Here is a 17,742-nt window from a genome sequence, read left to right as displayed (position 1 = left end):
AGTGGTAAGTACAAAGCAATAATAAGTTGATCTTGGATGTGATACTACCGTGTTACTTATATACATAGGTGTCTTCCAAAGGTTGGTTGGTTGTCAATTACTTGTTGCCAATAGGTCTATAGAGGTACTCTTTGCATGACCTAGACCCACCTATATTCCTTCGTCCCGTTGAGCTGGGACCTCATGGGCCTAGGTAAGTGTAATGGCTGTGATATTATAAGCACCTGGGTATCTTTGTTGTTTTTACCTTTTGTTCTCGGGAACTTCATCGATTGGCTCTAAGACTTCCACCTGAGAAAAAGTTCACGATGGGGATTGAAGGTGTTTCTCTTGTCTTGCTCCCTGTACTGGGTGCGCTTATATTGGACTTTATTTATTGTTTGTATCGCCGGAGACAGCAGTTTGAGGACTTGGTACGAATTGATCCTCCCTCGTCTATATAGCATCATGAGAGCAAAGATGAGACACGAGACTAATGTAGAAGATAGCCCAAACCACCACATAGCTTCTTATGGGGTCACCTTAAACTCATGGGCGAAATCGCTAGCCAGCTGCCTCCGAACACTCACCCACAGGCGTATATCACTGCCATCGCGCAGAAGTATGACCTGAAGGGTATCTGGTATCTCGATCTATGGCCCATAGCGGATCCACAGGTCATCCTAACAGAACCAGAGCTTATGGATGCAGTGCAGGTGACGAGGGTATACAACCAACACCGGATCGCCCAGGAGGTGATGTCGAGTATAATCGGTGAAAATCTTGTCGCAACCGTGAATGGCCCTATGTGGAAAAAGCTTCACAATGCAATGGCTCCAGCATTTTTGCCCTCTTATGTCAGAACACTCACAGGTCTCATGGCCGACGAGACGATGATCTTTAGGGAAGCTCTAAAAAGGCTCGCGAGCGGCCGTCGAGTCTTTTCCATGGAGAATGAATTGTCTAAGCTGGTATTCGACATTGTTGGCCGGATCGTCTTCAATTTCCCACTTAACGCACAAACGCAGGGCAGCTCATACCACGAAGACCTGAAGTAGATCATCGAACTAATTAACCAGCAACTTTCCATGAACCCATTCGTCAAACTACAAGTGGCACTGAAAAAGTGGTCTGTCCGAAAACGGGTCGATGCGTCTGTTGCTGCGAAAATCCAGGAGCGCTTGACCGCGCTCAGGAGTGAGAATATCGTGCCTTCACGTAAAGATCCTCTTAGCATTCTCGATTTGATGCTCCGAGAAACAGTGTTACAGGATGGAACTCGAAAGGGCCTTAAAGCGGTTGAACTTCCTGAAGGGGAATTAGAACTATTGGTAACAAAGTACGGCCCTGCTTGAGCACCTCAAATAGTAATATACACTTACATAGCTGAAATAGTGTCAAAGGTCTCCTACTCGGTGGGATGGGAACAAGCGTCGACACGCTATGCGTATGGCCTCCTCACAGAATATCCCTTCAACTTTTTACCGCGGCTAACCCATCCTAACCAAAAGTATGTTTATATGCTCTTGTCAAAACATCCAGAAGTCGTCCAGAAAATGCTGGAAGAGCAGGATGCTGTGTTCGGCAGAGACCTCGAGACAACCATGGAGAACCTAAAGGAGTCACCAACAAAACTCAATGAGCTAGAATACACAACAGGCGTGATCAAGGAGACGATGCGGCTTTTCCCTGTTGGATTTGGCGTCAAGGAAGCACCAGCAGGGTAAGGGCCCCCTATTTCCCAGAGCTATCTAAGTGAGCAGTACTAATGCGGATTCTTCACAGCGCAACGGTTTCGTACCAAGGCCGCGAGTATCCCATTGGTGGTGGCCTGGTCATTGTCCCCTCTTGGCACACTATGCACTTCGACTCTCAGTACTTCCCAGAGCCTAGCGCGTTCCGACCTGAGCGATTTCTAGGTGAAGGCGTTCCCCGCGGCTGGTTCCGTACCTTCAGTCGCGGGCCGCGAGCTTGCCTGGGGCAAGACCTTGCTATAGACATCATGCGCGTGATCCTGTTGCTCACTGTTCGAGACTTCCACTTCGAACTTACCGGGCTCCGGCCTAACCCGAAGCCTAGGTCGACCTACACGGATCTTGATACCATCTTCGGTGACATCGTATTCCAAGAGTTGTCAATGGAGGCAAAGCCTAGGGGTGGTATGATGATGACAGTTAAGGAGAAGGAGGATGTGATATAGGAGACAATAAGGCATAAAAGCTACCACTACCTAATGTAAAATAAGTAGAAGATGACATAATAACTCTGAGTACCTACCTACCTATGTAAGCTAACTAAATATCGCGGTTAGTTTTCGTAAGTTTTAGAAATCATCACTGGCTACAATAATTACCATAGAAGGATTATGACACATAGCAAAATTGAAAAGTTAAAAAATTGAAAAATTGAAAAAGCGAGAGGAGAGAGAAAAAGGAATAGAAAGCACAAAAAAGCAGGCCCCTAGGCTTTGAGCCGCGCACATTTGAACATAGCAAGATGGCCTGTCTTGCCGCCCTGTGCCCGACTCGAACCCGGAAACGCCATCGAAAAACCCCACGAAGGGATTTTATCTACACCGTCATACCATGAAAACCACTAAGCCACGGCCTCTTTGGGTAGCGTATCTGAATGGTCAGGAGTGATGGAGGGACTGTTGCTATATATTATAACTTTACCTTCCGTTGCTAGGGAACCACGGTAGCCATCTGACGGCCTAGAGACAGGATTGCTATTGAGGTTTCCAAGGTACCGAGGTAGCTTCCATGGCTGGACAAGCACAGACGATACGTTGAAATATAAACGGAACAAGAGGGATAGAAGAAAGGTAGTAATGCTGCATTTTCTTCCGTCATAATTTAGAGACTTAATACTTGAGTAAGTGATATAAGTGACATAAGTGATAAACCTACTAAACCTAACAGCACTTAGGCCCTAATTTGCAACTCCATATAACGATCGTAAGAAAGGGTATCAATCCTCACCGAAGCCCATATGTAACGCCTAGGGAGAATCATAAACGCACACTAACCCCCCCCCCCCCCCCTCCCCCCAAATCCAACACGCCCGCGAGACCCTAGGTCTCTATGATATTGGGTATCAATGATTGTAGAGAATGAGACTAGCCAACTAAGAAAGAAAAGCCGAATAAAACGAGTGTTAGTACTAACACTCACTCCCCTTTAAAATGTTTCACGTGTCTGGTCCCCGGGATCTCCTAAACACGCTCTATAGGGTCCACCGGGGAGGCTCCTAGAAGGCTGTCTTCATCGTCATCTTTCACATTCCGCCTAGAGACACCAAAGGAACCGCTCCCAGGAACCGCAACAGGAGCTGGGGTAGCAATATTCCCGATCCCAGATGGCGCGCCGAGCTCCCAACTGCCCACGCGTTCGTGTCTCGCGCCGTTCTTGGCAACAGAGACATCATGGTCCGACGCCATCTTCTCGGCGCCCTTGAACCCGCCTAGACTGCTACGACGGCGAGAGGCATCCTCCGAAGAGTCTCTACGCCGAATGCGTATGCCACCGAAGACAAAAGCTGTCACACCGGCAAGACCGAGTACTGCAAGGGTAGTCAGAGCACCGATGACACCGGCAACTGTCGGAGATAGGGAAGCATTGTTGTTCTGGTTAACTCCGTTGCTACTGCTGGACGGCTCGTCCAAGCTTCCAGAGCTTTGACTTAGCGCGCTGCAAAATAGCGCAACAGAAGAACACACGTTGCACCAGTCTGAGAGTTCCCAAATGGCGAACTTGTCCATAGCGGTTTGGAAGTCAGTCCAAGTCATGCGTGTCTCCGAGTTGCCCCGGCCGAAGAGCGGATACTCGGTGAGCGGCACATCACGACCCGAGCCGTTACGGTATAGGAAACGCACCCAAGAGTTGTCTTCGCGGGGGTATTCTACGTTTTCGTCGGTGGTGAATAGCTCGAATACGATGGCGGCGCCAGGGTCCGGGATCTGACTGAACATTCCAGATACGTTGATTAGATCGGCCAACGAGAAAAAGGCCAGCAATGGCTCGAAAGAGCCGAACATCAGCGTCATCTTGTCCGTAGAGCCCGCCGAGTTCATATGCGTCCTGAGCTGAGTTACTACTTTCGCCGCGAGCGTGCGACCCCCAATGGCCCTAATCATGTCGCCCTCCTGCGATCCCGAGACTGATAAGTCGCCATTCAGATTAAATTGTTGCTTGCTGGCCAAGTCGCGTAAGATCGCTAGGCGATCTTCGTTGAGAGAATCGCGCACTGCCTTGTCGTGGTCGTACGCATACTGGGCGTAGTCGTACAAGTCGTATGCGTAATCGAAATTTAGCATAGAATCCGGGATCGTGTTTGGGAATACCTCCTCCCAAGTCCTCTCGTAGAAGAAAGATGTTGCATTGTACATATTCTGAGCTACGTCGCTGCTCTGAAAGTCTAGACTTGACGACCAGTACTCCGTACACGTCGCATATCCCTCAAGCCTAATGACCCCATTAGCATTCACGCAAACTCTGTTAGAATTTAACTAACTCACCAAACAGAATTCGGATCCGTGATGGGGACGTTTTGAATATTGGGATACTGGTAACCACCCAGAGGGTAGTTGACCACGGTACCGTTAGCTAGTGTGGATGCGTTGTCACCACCATTGTTAGAGGCGAAAGTCTGAGTAACAGGCGGGTAAAGACCCTGTAGGAAGGCTAGAGCGCTCGCGACTACATAATCATCTGTGATGCTGAAGATAGAAAGCTGGCTATTATCGAGGGCCTGGCGCTGTATACCGACGATAGGTGAATTCGTCGTTATGGCGTTGTCTTCATTTGATAAGCTAGAATTGGATAAGTACCGCGCCCTGAATAGCGATCCTTGAGCATAGAGCTGCTGTGCGCCTAGGGGAGTTAAGCTGGGGACGAGGTCTCCTTGAAAAGGCGTGCGCTCGCCATATAAGACATACGCAAAAGAAGCCCAGACAGTTTCGTTGACAGACTGAGCTAAACCCTCGCTCACAAGTGTAAGACCAGCAGCTAACGCCGTTAGTGAACGTGAAGCCATCATTCAAGCCGAGCTTCCGCTCACCACGCCCCTCTCGTATGATTTACGAAAAGAGCTAACGGCTAAGTAAAAATCATACGAAACGACGAGTACGAAGAGGGGGACCTAGAGTCCTAGACAAGCTATCGAGCTCGAGGAGGACAAAGGAGGGGTAAATAGAAGGACAAAGATAGCCAGCCCTACCTTCGAGGCTTGCTTACCTCTACATATCTAACCTACATGGCTTCGGGATGACACCAGATAACGTGCTTGTGTGTTCAAGGGTCCGTCATGCTATCCTGCTAGATAGGACCGGCACTGCAGGTGTCTGTTTACGGGTAAGCCTTCTCCCACGTAGGTAGGTATATAGAAAACGGCGGGGAGCTTGTGAACTCTCATCGGGAACGGCGGGGTAGTGTAGCTGTTGAGGAGCACGTCAGATAAGAACAAGCAAGGAGGGAGCTTGGCATAGCTCTTTTCGAACTTTAGGGCTGGTGGGCTGGGATGAGCTATCACCGGACGAGCTCTATCATAGGCTCGTTAGCATATCTGCAGTAGCGATCTACCCTATCTGCGCCTAGTATGCCGTAGTGGTAGAGTACCTGTTGCATCGAAGCACTCGTGACACTTACATAGATAAAATGCCCTTAAGATATCGTTTTCAGATGTCACTCCGTATACTCTGGGCACACTTGTGAAATGAAAGTCCGGATTCGGGGCGCCAAGGGCATTCTTTATCGATATGGTAAGAGGCTTGGCTTCGGCAGGTCGGGTGCCATTTAGTATGAGAGCGGACTTGAAGCGGTGTTCTACATGCGAGAGGAGATCTGATCTGTGATGCGATTGCGTGCTGCAGGAACCCTTCGTCGTACTGAAGAAATCATTAAATCGTCAGATGCCCGACGGGTAGGTATCAACACGGTATCTAGGTAAGTAGGTACCTATCTAGGCAAGCAACAGCCAAAGTAATTTACATACTTCGGCGAACCCGACTAACACGTAGATAATTATATACTCGTAGTAACGGCGGTACACCAAATAAAGAAAATGAAAATGAAAACTAAAATACTATTCTAGAGTTGAGAACTATTTGAATCTTTTAATTTTTTAATTTTGGAAGATGTGATATGGTATAAGCTCTATTGAAAGTTGAGTCTCTGTTAGTCAAGTTCAAGGTGTGCAAATTATTTTAGCTGCCGCCTACTAGGTTAGAAACCTGACCTGACCTACCTGGTAACTACCTATATAGAAGGTCTCGTTTTAAGAGCAAATAGGTTGAACCCTGGGGATCCCTAGTTAGACAATAACAGCGTCTGTCTATTGTGCCTATGAAATCGATGAGATACAAACAGAACATCTTTGAAAATTTCACAACAGCTAGTTAGCTTGACTTCATAGCAACTTGTCCATCCATCGATATCACAGAGCTTCGAACCTAGTGAGAACGAACTCGAAAATAAGACGAGACAGCAGGGTTTTTAAAAACAGCATCACTCAACTTGAGTTAGGGAGATGCGCTCAAGAACTAGCTCACGTTGCCGGATTCGCGACTTGGCTTCACACTATATCAAACGCAATATTTTCGTCATCCATAAATGACTCGCGTACCTTCTCACTTTCGGCGACATTGTCCTATAGTGGCCGGATAATGTATTGAATTGGTAGCTTGCATGGTTGCAATTACCAAATCGTATGTGAAGATCCCGGGATATTACACGGGGCTGACGCTAGCATCTCTCATCAAGGACAACTATCTATCGTGACAAGTATTCTAAATGTTTCCAGCAACCTGGTTCTATAGAGAGAGGCATTATAAATCTTCGCTCACGTGAGCGGTATCTCTACTCCAGGCGACGACGAGAGTACGAATACCTTGCTACGAAGCGGACAAACAGGCTTCCAGATTTGGTGTAGTCCGCTCGTAGACGAAATCCACGATCATTGTAACCTATCTTATATCCGTCAACTATAGGATTCCCTATATAATGACAGCTTGGTCTAAAACAACTTGATTTTCTATCTGGTAATCCTTTCTAGCTTCTACTCATATTCCTAATAGTTGTTGTTTACTTAACCGAAGCAATGACCAAAGGCTCTATTCTAGTTACCGGCGCCAACGGCGGCCTGGGTTCTGCCATCGTTGACCAGATCTTACATCGACCGTCACTTGCTCAGGAATACCATGGACTATACACGGTCCGCAAGATCGAAAACGCCCATGCCGTGAAAAAGGTGCTCCAAAGCGCCGGCAAGGTGAACCACCAATATGACCTCGTCCCCCTCGACTTAGCAAGCCTCGCTAGCGTGCGCCAAGCCGCCGCAGACATCAATTCACGGGTTTCGAGCGGCGAGATACCACCTATCCGTGCCCTAGTGTTGTCTGCGGCATACCAGGAGCATGCCCAGCACGACTTCACCAAGGACGGCTTTGACATGTCCTTCCAATCCAGTTACCTTTCGCATTTCCTCCTGACGCTCCTATTACTCCAAAGTATGGACAAGGAGAAAGGCCGCATACTCGTACTGGGGAGCTGGACACATGAGTAAGCAGCCACGACCCCCTCTATCAACATCCATCAAGCCTTCAGTTATCTTCGGTTCGTCATAAACCCATGGCTAATTCACCTTAGCACTACCGATCCTAGAAACAAAGTGGGACCATTTGGAGATACTTATGCATCCGAAGAGTTCCATCAGATATTTAACGACCCCGAAGGCAGCACCGAAGCTATTGCTAAGGGTAAGTGGGGTGCTGCCGCAGGACACGCAGAAAGTCCCGTTGCTGGTATGAGGCGGTACGGAGCTTCGAAGCTGTGCGAGGTTATGATGATGTGAGCACCCCCTTTTCTCTTCACGCCGCCTTAAGTACCTAAGGTAGGTAGGTAGTCAATACCGAGACTAATATTGATTGTCCAGGCGTGAATTGGCACGGCGCATACCGCAAGACCCAGCGCTCTCCAAAATCGCGGTGCTAGGCCTCGACCCAGCAGCGATGATGAGCGGCATAGCGCGGCGTAGCGGCTGGCTGGTGCGAGTTCTCATCATGCAGATTCTAGGTCCGCTGTTCGCGCCGGTCCTGACGTGGCTAAGCCCCAACGGCAACCTACGGACGACGTGGAAGTCGGCCGCGGACGTGATACACGCGTGCTTCGATACAGACGGTGGGCTTGGCGAGTACCCGAATGGCATCTACCTTAACGGCACGGCCATCTCGGACGTCGGGCCCGAGGCCAAAGACGAGACTAAGTGCCGCCGGCTATGGCGCGATAGTCTGGAGTATGCGAGTATTAAGGAGGGCGATACTGTGCTGGCAGATTGGCGATGATGTGAGGACCGATATGCAGGTAGTTTATGTGAAATACCCTGTTTTTCCTTGTGTCGTTTTCTACGATGTCCAATGCTACACTATATTTGCGGAATAACCGAAGTCGGCATCCGTAACTAGGGTGAGACCAAATCTGCCGAACCCAAAGTGAGTGCCGCCAGGTCGGTATCAAATGCGTTTACCGCGGCCGAAGAAAGGGGTCGCTCATCTCAGCATGCTACATGCCAACGTAGATAGATATACTGTAGGTAGGGACCGTCGTAGCTCGGACGCACGAAGTTGCATCCTTTACCTGTACGATGGCTGTCTAAGAGGTTACTCTACATGCATAGCTCTTAGAAGGGAGAAGAATGCGGTCATATGCAGCCTTGCTGTGCCACCACGAGAACGTTACATGTGTGGGGTTATATATTACGGTTATATTGAAAGCTTGCATGAGCTAACTGTTTCCTGTGCATCCGTACCGCGTTCTGAATAGTCTAGCCGTTATACCGAACCACGGGACTTCAGCTAGAATCTCCATCATGTGCTCAGGGATTCATCTATTTTGTCCACGATAAGTCTAGTTCTTAGACTATGTCCCGTGGTTCGGGTACGGGATTCAATAAACATCTCTACTGTTTTGTCTCCGGAGGCAACGGGGGAATCTGGCAATAAATTTTGAAGCCTTCCCTCTTTTTGCTACCTACCTAGGTTAGGTATTTATCCGCGTTTTGCAAATCATAAAGATCTGCCTGCGCAACGAAATGGCCGACGTACAATAATTGCGGTTAAAATCGCTGTGTGCGACTGGAACCGTAGATCTTGGGGAACCATGTTATGTAGATAACCTGTGCTATACCAACCAGGTAGGTAGAACCAGCTTCGTCTCATATATACATCTCTCCTCATGTATGCCGGCTCTTGGTGAGCAGCTAATTGGTCCATTTCCGTCGTATGAATGTATCTAGATCAGCCGCGTGTAGCATTGATTCGACGTTCCGCTGCCCAGTTTTCTGAAGCACGCATCCAATTGCCATTTAACTAGTTTCTTCGTAAATTTCTCCCATCAAAAAATCCAGGGCAGACGCCTGACAATGTCATCATCGGGAGAGACCTAGGCACGGGCGGATGGAAGCGCGCGTCTTTAGGAGTTCTAAGCCATCTCTTCGGAGGCGACGAATAACCCGGCCAGCGATCACTCGAAAATGGCGCTCATCATGTTGCTCTTACTAGGCCTGCTGCCGTTCCTATGCCTGTCGGCTTCCCTCCCGAAGCCCTCGCGATTTGATCAACTGGGACCGAGAGGTAAGCCGACAAGTGCTCACCGCACATCCGAGAACGGAAGGCATATCAGAGCTACGCTTCAGTCTCGGAGGGTAAGAAATATAACTGGCGGTACGGTGTCCATAAATGACGAAACATCTAAAATCCCAAGTCGGTCACCACGAGAGCCGTTAGCACGATATGGTGCGGGAATTGTATATATGCTTGAACGTACGCTACTAAGCTCTCGCATTGTGAGGCGGCAACTAATGTCCTTAGGCAGTCGCTCTCGGAACCCCCGGACAGATAATCTCGGCTATCCTCGATACCGGATCGTACACGCTACTCGTGGATCCGGACTGTAACCAGGCGGCGGACCCGAAAGCTTGTCGGACATATGGGTACTACGACACGCAACAGTCGTCTACCGCCAAAACCCTCAATGGCTGGTTCTCTGGCCAATTCGGCACTGGCTATATGGAGGGGGTCTGGTTCAGTGACACAGCCTATATCGGATTAGACAGTATGTATTCGTACCCCCCTTTTAATACTCTGACTAGGACATGACCATATATCTTAACGCGCATAAAACTGGTGATAGACCTACCACTTCCTAATCTAAGAGTCGGGGTAAGCAAGCGGAGCGAGTATATTTGGGCTGGGGTTTTGGGTGTCTCGTACGGCAAGGCGTGGAATACCGGATACCAAACCTTGCTGGATCTTCTTGTTACGCAGGGCTATATTGAAGTGCCAATATTCAGCCTAGGCGTCGGATACCAAGGTGGTGGGAGTCCGAGTGAGTTATCACGGACCCTGTCGTCATTCCTATAAACTAACCTCCCTTAGGTGATATAATCTTCGGAGGAGTAGACAGAAAGAAGTTCCGAGGATATCTAGAGCCTCTAGAGGTCTACCCGTACCCGGACCAGCAACTGAAGCTCTTTGGACAAGTAGGGTAAGGCACTCTCATAATCCTAAAAGCAGGCAAAAACAACTGGTGTATGCTGAAACTTACAAAGCTATCGAGTAAATATAACATCTTTGGGCGTCACTCCTCCCGGGCAGAACGAAACAATGTTGACGGACACCGATTTCGAACGCAATGTACTAATAGACTCCGGATCTACGTATACCTATCTCGACGCGGACCTAGTCGCTACTATTGCGAAGGCCTTGAACGCGTACCAAGATGAGAATGGAGTCTATCGTGTATCTTGCGACATCCGAAGTTTGGACGGCTCCGTAAACTTTGGGTTTAATTTCTATAATATAATCATTAGAGTCAATTATGCCGACTTCATCGTCGACTTCGATAATTATTGCGCTCTCGGGGTCCAGCCGACGGATAACCAAAATTCAACGTGGGTGCTTGGGACGAGTTTCATCCGAGCTGCGTATCGTAAGTACAACTAAACTGGAAAATACTAGAAATTCGACGACGTAAAATAAGAGCGACTGCTAATGGAAAAATTAAATAGTTATATTCGATCAGCTGAATAATGCCGTCTGGATTGCACAATACTTCCCGTGTGGTGAGAATGAGATAGCGGATCTCACTCAGGATGCCGGCAGACAACTGTGGTTAGAGGTCACGGGCTTATGTTGATTAAGAAGGGTGAAGAAGCAAACGGGACGCGGACAAATAAGGCCCAAAGGGTTCTGATGTGCTGCCCAGCGCAAAGGATACCTAGGTAATGAGCCCGGGGTTTTATACCGCTTCATTATGCCAATAGACATACTATATACTGTAAGATAGCCATATAATTAACACCTCGCACGTGTAAGTCGTGCTTAAGATTTGAAGAGCATTCGCTATAATTTGCTCGGATTTACGCTAAACATCTGGTCCTCGAATATCCTCGCTCAATGGACCTTGCCTCGTCCAAATATTCATCTACGAAAATATATCAGCGTTTTCCACGGAGAGCAATAAATATGATACCACCAAAGAGTTACTTACCCCTATCTTAGAGCCACTAGTAACCGGTAGACCAGCATGCAACGTCGCCTGATCCCCCGTACCATCTTCGTGCAAGTTCTGCCAGAAGACGGCGTTGCCAACGATAGGACGGAACGTAACTCCGTTCTCCCACGGCTCATCGCAGTCGACGAATTCGCACCAGCGCTCATCGTGGGGCGCAGACACCATAGGAAAATTAGTACCGCCGCCCGTGATGTCTTCCGAGGCGGCGACGTACGCGAAGAAAGAGCTCAGCCGGTTGCCGCCCAGCGCAGAGGTCGCGTGTGCTGCGTTCGTGTACCAATCCGTGTGAAAATGGTACCGTTCGCCCTGGCCGTACTTAACCAGCTGCAGGGGTTCGAGGTGCGTCCGTGGCACGTCAAAGCCTTGGAATAGCAGCGCCCGCTCCTCGATGCACCGGACCACGGCGTCGCGCGGCACGTTAGTCGACTGCGAGGTCCGCGTCTGCCTTAGCCCTTGGGCGCCGGATGCATCAGCGACAGCGGAGTGGGAGAAAGTGTCTTTGCTGTTGAAAACTGTAAGTCTAGGTAACTATACGAATAAACAGACAAGTGTAGCAGTACTTACGTTATCTCCTGGAGATGCGCTTGTTCTTCAGCTGTGATGAAATTTGCTAGATATATGACCAACGGCGACTTGGATACTATATGGCTCTGATATGCTGGATGTTGGCAAGTATAATCGCTTGATGATACTAATGGTTTTTGGGCACCGCTGTTATGACTGTGTGCCTGAGCCAACCCAATGGCGAGCGATAGCAATGTTAAAGATTTTAATGAATTCATGACGAGTTCAGGAATTCAGCAGACGGTTGGGATTATGAGAGAGCAAAAAAAGAACAAAGTCACTTTCATTTCTTACGAGAATATTCAAATCTTTTCACTCTCAAGCAGTTGGCACACCTACCTAACCTAGGTATATCATAGTAAGGAGAACATGCAGAGTCGAAACATCAACTGTCTGCGTAAAAGGAGCTTCCCCCTGTTTAGCGTTACAACAGCCCCTAGTCAAGCTCATTTAGTGGAGGACTTTAGCGCAGATCCAGGGTTATAGAGTCGGGCATCGTCAGATCTAACCCCTGATCTGCAAGGTAAACTCAGCTATACACAACTAGTATAATTGCTTAACTAGTATTTGATTCTATGAGTTCCCATTCAATTTATTGGAATGACCACGTCAGTGACGCTTAAATAAACTCACGATGAGGATCAGAAGTACAGAACTCATATATCTGCTAGCAGGCACTAGAATAGCCGTAGCATGGGAGCATTACAGCGAGGATGAGTTTCGTCGAGCTATAGCCGGTCATAACCATGCTCTAGTTGCCTGTGAGTTACCTATCTTTTGAATACTAGCAACATCTCTAATTCTAACGTGAATATAGTTATAGAACCATCAACGTGAGCTACCTACAGCCTAATAATCAATCATACCTCATATCTTGGAGACTAATAGGATTTATTCAGAGCCGCCAGCCAAGCTTTAGAGCCAGAATGGACGTCTGCGGTGGAGTCAGAGAAGAAGTCTCTAATAAGCGTAGACTGCGCTTCGGCTGCAAGCTTGTGTAAGGAGTTCGATGTCATCTCATATCCCGCCTTACGATTTTTCGATGGCCACGGGAAGATGACGCCGTACCGAGGCCCTAGAAGGGCATCCTCGTAAGTATCTGTGATTACCGGCTCAACAATCTCACTTTTCTATTACTTTTCTATCGTACCGACTCAAAACAGTGGACTAAGACTCCAACAGGATACTCTCATATTTAAAAAGGGCGGTTCGTCCCACCACTACAGCCCTAGGCTCTGAAGATAAGACAGTAGCATTCCAGTCCAATGATGACTACGCCGTGGTCGCGCGAATAAATCCGCAAGACCAGCATGTCAAGATCTTGTACGATACACTCGCCTCCCAGTACCAGGACCGCCTATCCTTTGGATCAACGGAAACAGACAAACCGACAACAGTAACGTGCTACAACAACCGGGACAGCCAGCAATTCACCATTTCAGACTTAACGGCCATTGACGCTCTACCTCGGCTCATTGAGAGCTGTCTCACACCCGTGATCGGAGAGTTTACTCGGGCGAACGAAATGAAGTACCTGCAGGTGAGTTATAGCTGAATACGCCGAATATTAAGAGCCGTTAATAACACGATGCGTAAATAGTCCGGCAAGTCGCTCGTCTTCTACTTCTCCTCGTTATTCGCGGAGCGGGAAGCGTACGTGGCGGCCATGCGGTCCGTAGCCAAGATGTACAAAGAGTATCTAAACTTCGTGACCGTAGACGCCAATGAATACGGAGACCTGGCCGCGCCCCTGGGCCTGGCGCCCGGCATATTCCCCGCGCTGTCGGTACAGAATCCTATGTTCGGCAAAGTATTTCCGTATCCTCGAGGGCGGGATATCGCGCCCGAGGTTGTAGGCGCGTTCCTGATGGATATCAGTCAGGGCAAGATTGAGCCATGGGATGGGACGATGAGCGCAGATGGGGGGCGTGCACATGATGAACTATGAGCTGAGTAGCCAAGCCAACGAATCCTCGAATAAGAAGAGGATGAAATAGTGTAGCATAGCCTAATGATGATGGTGTATTATCTCCATCCTCAATACTCCAAAATCAAGGGAATAGAAGTAATACGTCCATTATCCAAGCAGAGACTACGTATATGAGAACAATTCACATTTCTTAGAACCCAAGTCCCGTTAACTTCTTTACGAAATTCAGATTCCCTCCCGTGAGATAAGCTTAAGATATGTAGGCTTTACGGCAAGCTCAGAAAGAGCTCCAACAGCTTGGGGTAGTCCGGAGTACTAGAATTTATATCGTATTAGTGACTTATTCTTCAGAAATTGTGCGCGTGAACACATACCCCATTCCCGATACAGGATCCCATCCCTCAATAGCCGGGAATCCAGTCGTCTTACATGCTCGGTTATCGCCCTTTGTGATGTCTTTGAAGACTTCGGGGTGAGAATACTGCGCTAGGAGGTTAGGAGATATCTTTATTGAGATTGATTCGAGGAGATATTATAAAAACTTACCAGGACTTGATGAACGAAGCCGACCGGGCTTTTACTGGCCGCTAAGCGCTCCTCGTTAATCAGAGTTATGATCGATCCCCAGAGTGGCGCCGAAGCGGATGTGCCACCAATGCTAAGTAGCTCGCCGCCGCTCGAAATGACGAAGTGGTCTCCATTAGCCGAGACATCTGGATATGCTCTCCCTAGCTTGTTGAAGTGCCCTATACCGACGTGAACGTTGCTAAAGTTGCTGCCACCGCCTTCGTAACCCTCGAATGGGAGCTTAGCCTCTTCGATATACTTATTGACAATATCCATTTGCCAATCCGGGGCATCGTAGATGTTAGAGAATCCCCCACCAGACGGGAACCTGTCCGTCGCCTCCTCGGGGTCGACACCAGGAGTCCCATTAGCCTGCAGGACGGTCGATCCCACCGCCAAGATATAAGGACAGGTCGCGAGGAACTGCGGATTGAAGACATCATGTGCGGGACCTAAGCAGCCAGAAGGTGCCCCGGGTGATGAGAAGCCACCGACGCCGTAATCGCCTGATGAGATGATGATCGTAGAGCCTTGTAAGCCGAGCTTCATAATCTCGGCACATTGTCGCTGCTGATAAGACGCTGGGAGATCAATTTCGGCTCCGCTGTACGAGATACTGATGACGTTTGTCGGCTTGTACACACCGCACATCAACTGGCCGCTGTATCCAGAACGGTCATGCGGATTCGGATACACAGGGTCTCGACATTCGGGACGTTTACAATTACCTGATTCGCCATATGCCTCGAAGGTACAGTAGCTGCCGTCGATTGCGTTCCAAAGGTCTACGGTAGACCATTAGCAAGTGCCATATAAAATATCATTCACATAGGGGAATCGCGGGTTAATCATACTGTTAAAAAAGCCCAAGTATGACTCTGGGTCAAACTGGTAGTTAGTCTGGTACCACTCGTCGTCGACCTGGTAGAGCGCAGGCTCCTGGGGCCAGATCAATCCGTACGCCATTTGAAAATCGAGGTTTGATTCTGAGCCGGCCAGCCTAAGATTTGTTGTAGCTCCTTGCCCGCCGTCTACGGAAAAGAGCTCAGGATGCGTTCCGTTCGGGATTTCACTATGAGCTATTAGCATCTTTAATAACGTCCGTAAAGAACCGAAATTTGTCTTACTCCGTGAAGCTCCAGAAGAATGTGTCGAGATCATGCTGTGTGTAGTGTTGCCCGAGGGATTGGAAAATTCCCATTTTGTTATCTGGGTGTTTCTTGGACCCTTTCGGGATGCCATACAGAGCTAAGACTCTTAGTTAGTTTATGAGAACATCTACTGAAGAGAAACATTCGTACCCCTGATACAATCCGGTGTGATATATTTATCACAGCCACCAGGCAGCGTGAAATTACCGCTTGCTACATCTGCAGGTTCCACTGGGCTCGCAAGGCGTAAAGGTCCCTCTACGTTCGGCCCTGTAGTCCGTTTAAGGGATGCGAGGTTATTCTTGCTCCTCTCACTTTTAAGCTTAGCAAGTTCACCCTCATCAACTGGCTGGCCGAAACGATGAATGGAGTGTACACCGGCTTCCCTCCGTTTCTTCGATGGAGGCTCTTGTGTGTTCCCGTAGCCCATCAGCTTAATACCAGGTGTAATGTAGTCAACGTGTTCTTTCACCTCTTTTGGCAAGTGATATCTTAAGAATAATTAGCCCGCTGCTTGTACCCTATGCTATCGCTGCACTCACTCATCACAAGCGATGTTTTTAGCACCTGTATCTACGTGTTCCCAGATGTGATAGTCTGCCATTAAGAGATCTTCTACTTTGTTAACGGGGGCATCGAATTGTACCCACTATACGAATTATGGTCAGATGTTCATCAAGGTTATTCATGTTATAAGGATAGTGTATTAGCTCACTTGTTTATTGCTAGACTGCGAGATGGTATTAGACGGAATCCCCGCCTTGATGAGCCAGTCTTTCACTGTCTTGACACTTGCTTCTGCCGGCTCAAAGAATTTGACAACCTCTCCTGCTGAGAGGTGCTTGCCATAGTTCTTTGATTTAGGGTTTGATCTTAGGAATCTTATTAGCTATTTTGGATGAATATATTGAATAAGAAGAGCCACCGCACATGTCTATCAACAGATCGTGGCCTGATTGGAGATTTTGCTGCTTCAAACCTATGCGCATAGGTAAGATAGCATCAGGTATTGCCCTCTTCAATTTCGTCCAGGATCTTTCTTGTACTGCAGCTCTTTTCTCATGTTGGATATGGGTGTCTGGTATCCTTCGTCTCAGTACAGAAGATTCGGCGCTTAACGACTGGTGGAAAGGGGGCGCGGCAAAGACTTCTAGCACGGCCAAAGCTGCCAGAGTAATGAAATTAAACAACTTCATTTTGATAGCCAGTTGAATGGGGGAACCGAACGACCGGCAAACGCGAGAACCACGCATGGAGTTTAAGAGACAGTCGGTGCTCGTATTATATTAGCACTACCGCAGAAGCTAGCTCCGCTCTGTTTGTGGGAGTGATGTGTAAACAACACAGAGACCTCCATGCCGACGACCGCTTTCGGCATTGCTCAAGCCAAGGTCAGAAATATACGACTATCTACTCTCACTAAGCGCGGGTAAATGTATATGTGAGCCAATTAGCACAATCTTGCTTTTTCTTACCATTAACGGTTGTCGCTTGTTGGCAAGGGTAGAATAAGAGGAGTGACGTTAGAATATTTGGAGATTTATTGATTGTGGTATTCACAAGGTTATCCCATGAGCTCAGGTCAGAAGCCGGTAACCCCAATACATGGAAAGGTCAGATTGGTGAATATGGACTCGGCTAAAATCGTACCAAGACTCCCCGGACTTTTCTCTGACTTGGTGCCATGGATGTGAGTTTGAACGTCACCTGAGGCTCGATGTCAGGGTAATCGTTAATAAATGATCCATCCCAGTAGGCAGAAAGAAGGACAATGCATAAGGATAACACGAGGGTGTGATAGGATACCATACAATGAGGAATACCCCGTCATAGCTGTGCTCATGGAGGCTCATTAAACTAGTTAGTATTTACCGGACCGCATTGTATATAACCGGCGTTCATGACAGTACTAGCATTGTATAGTATGCGGCGGTAACCCCTCTTGCCACTCAAAGTTAATCAATGCCAGTCATATTTCACGGCC

At 48.3% G+C, this 17,742-nt stretch overlaps 7 protein-coding genes across 7 annotated transcripts; 4 read left to right on the top strand and 3 right to left on the bottom strand.

Annotated features, from left to right (window-relative positions):
- Positions 1-308: 308 nt before the first annotated feature.
- F4813DRAFT_381416 (cytochrome P450) lies at positions 309-2,179 on the top strand (the record flags this gene model as incomplete). Its single annotated transcript, XM_049245672.1, has 6 exons — positions 309-413; positions 489-974; positions 1,038-1,318; positions 1,375-1,426; positions 1,491-1,702; positions 1,765-2,179. 6 exons carry the CDS (start codon positions 309-311, stop codon positions 2,177-2,179), a joined length of 1,551 nt encoding a protein of 516 aa, XP_049098526.1.
- An 827-nt stretch (positions 2,180-3,006) lies between these two features.
- On the bottom strand, positions 3,007-5,597 carry F4813DRAFT_363646 (phosphoglycerate mutase-like protein). The gene is made up of 2 exons (XM_049243720.1): positions 4,496-5,597; positions 3,007-4,442 (listed from the first exon to the last, which is right to left on the bottom strand). Exons 1-2 carry the CDS (start codon positions 5,014-5,016, stop codon positions 3,194-3,196), a joined length of 1,770 nt encoding a protein of 589 aa, XP_049098525.1. The 5' UTR covers positions 5,017-5,597; the 3' UTR covers positions 3,007-3,193.
- A 1,477-nt stretch (positions 5,598-7,074) lies between these two features.
- Positions 7,075-8,317, top strand: F4813DRAFT_390599 (NAD(P)-binding protein; the record flags this gene model as incomplete). Its single annotated transcript, XM_049247045.1, has 3 exons — positions 7,075-7,535; positions 7,623-7,823; positions 7,909-8,317. The coding sequence occupies 3 exons, from the start codon at positions 7,075-7,077 to the stop codon at positions 8,315-8,317; spliced, it is 1,071 nt and encodes a 356-aa protein (XP_049098524.1).
- Positions 8,318-9,374: 1,057 nt separating this feature from the next.
- Positions 9,375-11,452, top strand: F4813DRAFT_128739 (acid protease). Its single transcript, XM_049238691.1, has 6 exons — positions 9,375-9,793; positions 9,846-10,085; positions 10,164-10,358; positions 10,409-10,517; positions 10,582-10,961; positions 11,041-11,452. The coding sequence occupies exons 1-6, from the start codon at positions 9,505-9,507 to the stop codon at positions 11,166-11,168; spliced, it is 1,341 nt and encodes a 446-aa protein (XP_049098523.1). The 5' UTR covers positions 9,375-9,504; the 3' UTR covers positions 11,169-11,452.
- F4813DRAFT_128815 (uncharacterized protein) lies at positions 11,186-12,436 on the bottom strand. Its single transcript, XM_049238692.1, has 3 exons — positions 12,111-12,436; positions 11,523-12,048; positions 11,186-11,456 (listed from the first exon to the last, which is right to left on the bottom strand). The coding sequence occupies exons 1-3, from the start codon at positions 12,326-12,328 to the stop codon at positions 11,397-11,399; spliced, it is 804 nt and encodes a 267-aa protein (XP_049098522.1). The 5' UTR covers positions 12,329-12,436; the 3' UTR covers positions 11,186-11,396.
- Positions 12,437-12,567: 131 nt separating this feature from the next.
- F4813DRAFT_128716 (uncharacterized protein) lies at positions 12,568-14,355 on the top strand. Its single transcript, XM_049238690.1, has 5 exons — positions 12,568-12,871; positions 12,928-12,943; positions 13,010-13,201; positions 13,293-13,650; positions 13,711-14,355. Exons 1-5 carry the CDS (start codon positions 12,745-12,747, stop codon positions 14,056-14,058), a joined length of 1,041 nt encoding a protein of 346 aa, XP_049098521.1. The 5' UTR covers positions 12,568-12,744; the 3' UTR covers positions 14,059-14,355.
- F4813DRAFT_390595 (protease S8 tripeptidyl peptidase I) lies at positions 14,307-16,954 on the bottom strand (the record flags this gene model as incomplete). Its single annotated transcript, XM_049247044.1, has 9 exons — positions 14,307-14,355; positions 14,415-14,521; positions 14,587-15,392; positions 15,462-15,679; positions 15,735-15,855; positions 15,909-16,249; positions 16,301-16,407; positions 16,474-16,630; positions 16,689-16,954. 9 exons carry the CDS (start codon positions 16,952-16,954, stop codon positions 14,307-14,309), a joined length of 2,172 nt encoding a protein of 723 aa, XP_049098520.1.
- Positions 16,955-17,742: the final 788 nt, after the last annotated feature.

This window comes from Daldinia decipiens (assembly GCF_022478715.1).
Source record: "Daldinia decipiens strain CBS 113046 unplaced genomic scaffold F4813scaffold_22, whole genome shotgun sequence".
Lineage (NCBI taxonomy): Eukaryota > Fungi > Ascomycota > Sordariomycetes > Xylariales > Hypoxylaceae > Daldinia > Daldinia decipiens.
Note: the sequence above shows the minus strand (reverse complement) of the source record. Positions and strands in the feature narration are given on the sequence as shown.

Excerpts from the sequence above, each read along its gene's own strand:
- F4813DRAFT_128815 (XM_049238692.1), bottom strand. The coding sequence starts at position 12,328 with ATGAATTCATTAAAATCTTTAACATTGCTATCGCTCGCCATTGGGTTG. Across the intron at positions 12,049-12,110 it reads GCGCATCTCCAGGAGATAAC|CAAAGACACTTTCTCCCACT; the intron begins GTAAGTACTGCT and ends AGTTTTCAACAG. Across the intron at positions 11,457-11,522 it reads CTAGTGGCTCTAAGATAGGG|ATGAATATTTGGACGAGGCA; the intron begins GTAAGTAACTCT and ends ATATTTTCGTAG.
- F4813DRAFT_363646 (XM_049243720.1), bottom strand. The coding sequence starts at position 5,016 with ATGATGGCTTCACGTTCACTAACGGCGTTAGCTGCTGGTCTTACACTT. Across the intron at positions 4,443-4,495 it reads ACGGATCCGAATTCTGTTTG|GCTTGAGGGATATGCGACGT; the intron begins GTGAGTTAGTTA and ends TGGGGTCATTAG.
- F4813DRAFT_128739 (XM_049238691.1), top strand. The coding sequence starts at position 9,505 with ATGGCGCTCATCATGTTGCTCTTACTAGGCCTGCTGCCGTTCCTATGC. Across the intron at positions 9,794-9,845 it reads AATTGTATATATGCTTGAAC|TCGCTCTCGGAACCCCCGGA; the intron begins GTACGCTACTAA and ends GTCCTTAGGCAG. Across the intron at positions 10,086-10,163 it reads AGCCTATATCGGATTAGACA|ACCTACCACTTCCTAATCTA; the intron begins GTATGTATTCGT and ends AACTGGTGATAG.
- F4813DRAFT_128716 (XM_049238690.1), top strand. The coding sequence starts at position 12,745 with ATGAGGATCAGAAGTACAGAACTCATATATCTGCTAGCAGGCACTAGA. Across the intron at positions 13,202-13,292 it reads GGCCCTAGAAGGGCATCCTC|GATACTCTCATATTTAAAAA; the intron begins GTAAGTATCTGT and ends AGACTCCAACAG. Across the intron at positions 13,651-13,710 it reads ACGAAATGAAGTACCTGCAG|TCCGGCAAGTCGCTCGTCTT; the intron begins GTGAGTTATAGC and ends ATGCGTAAATAG.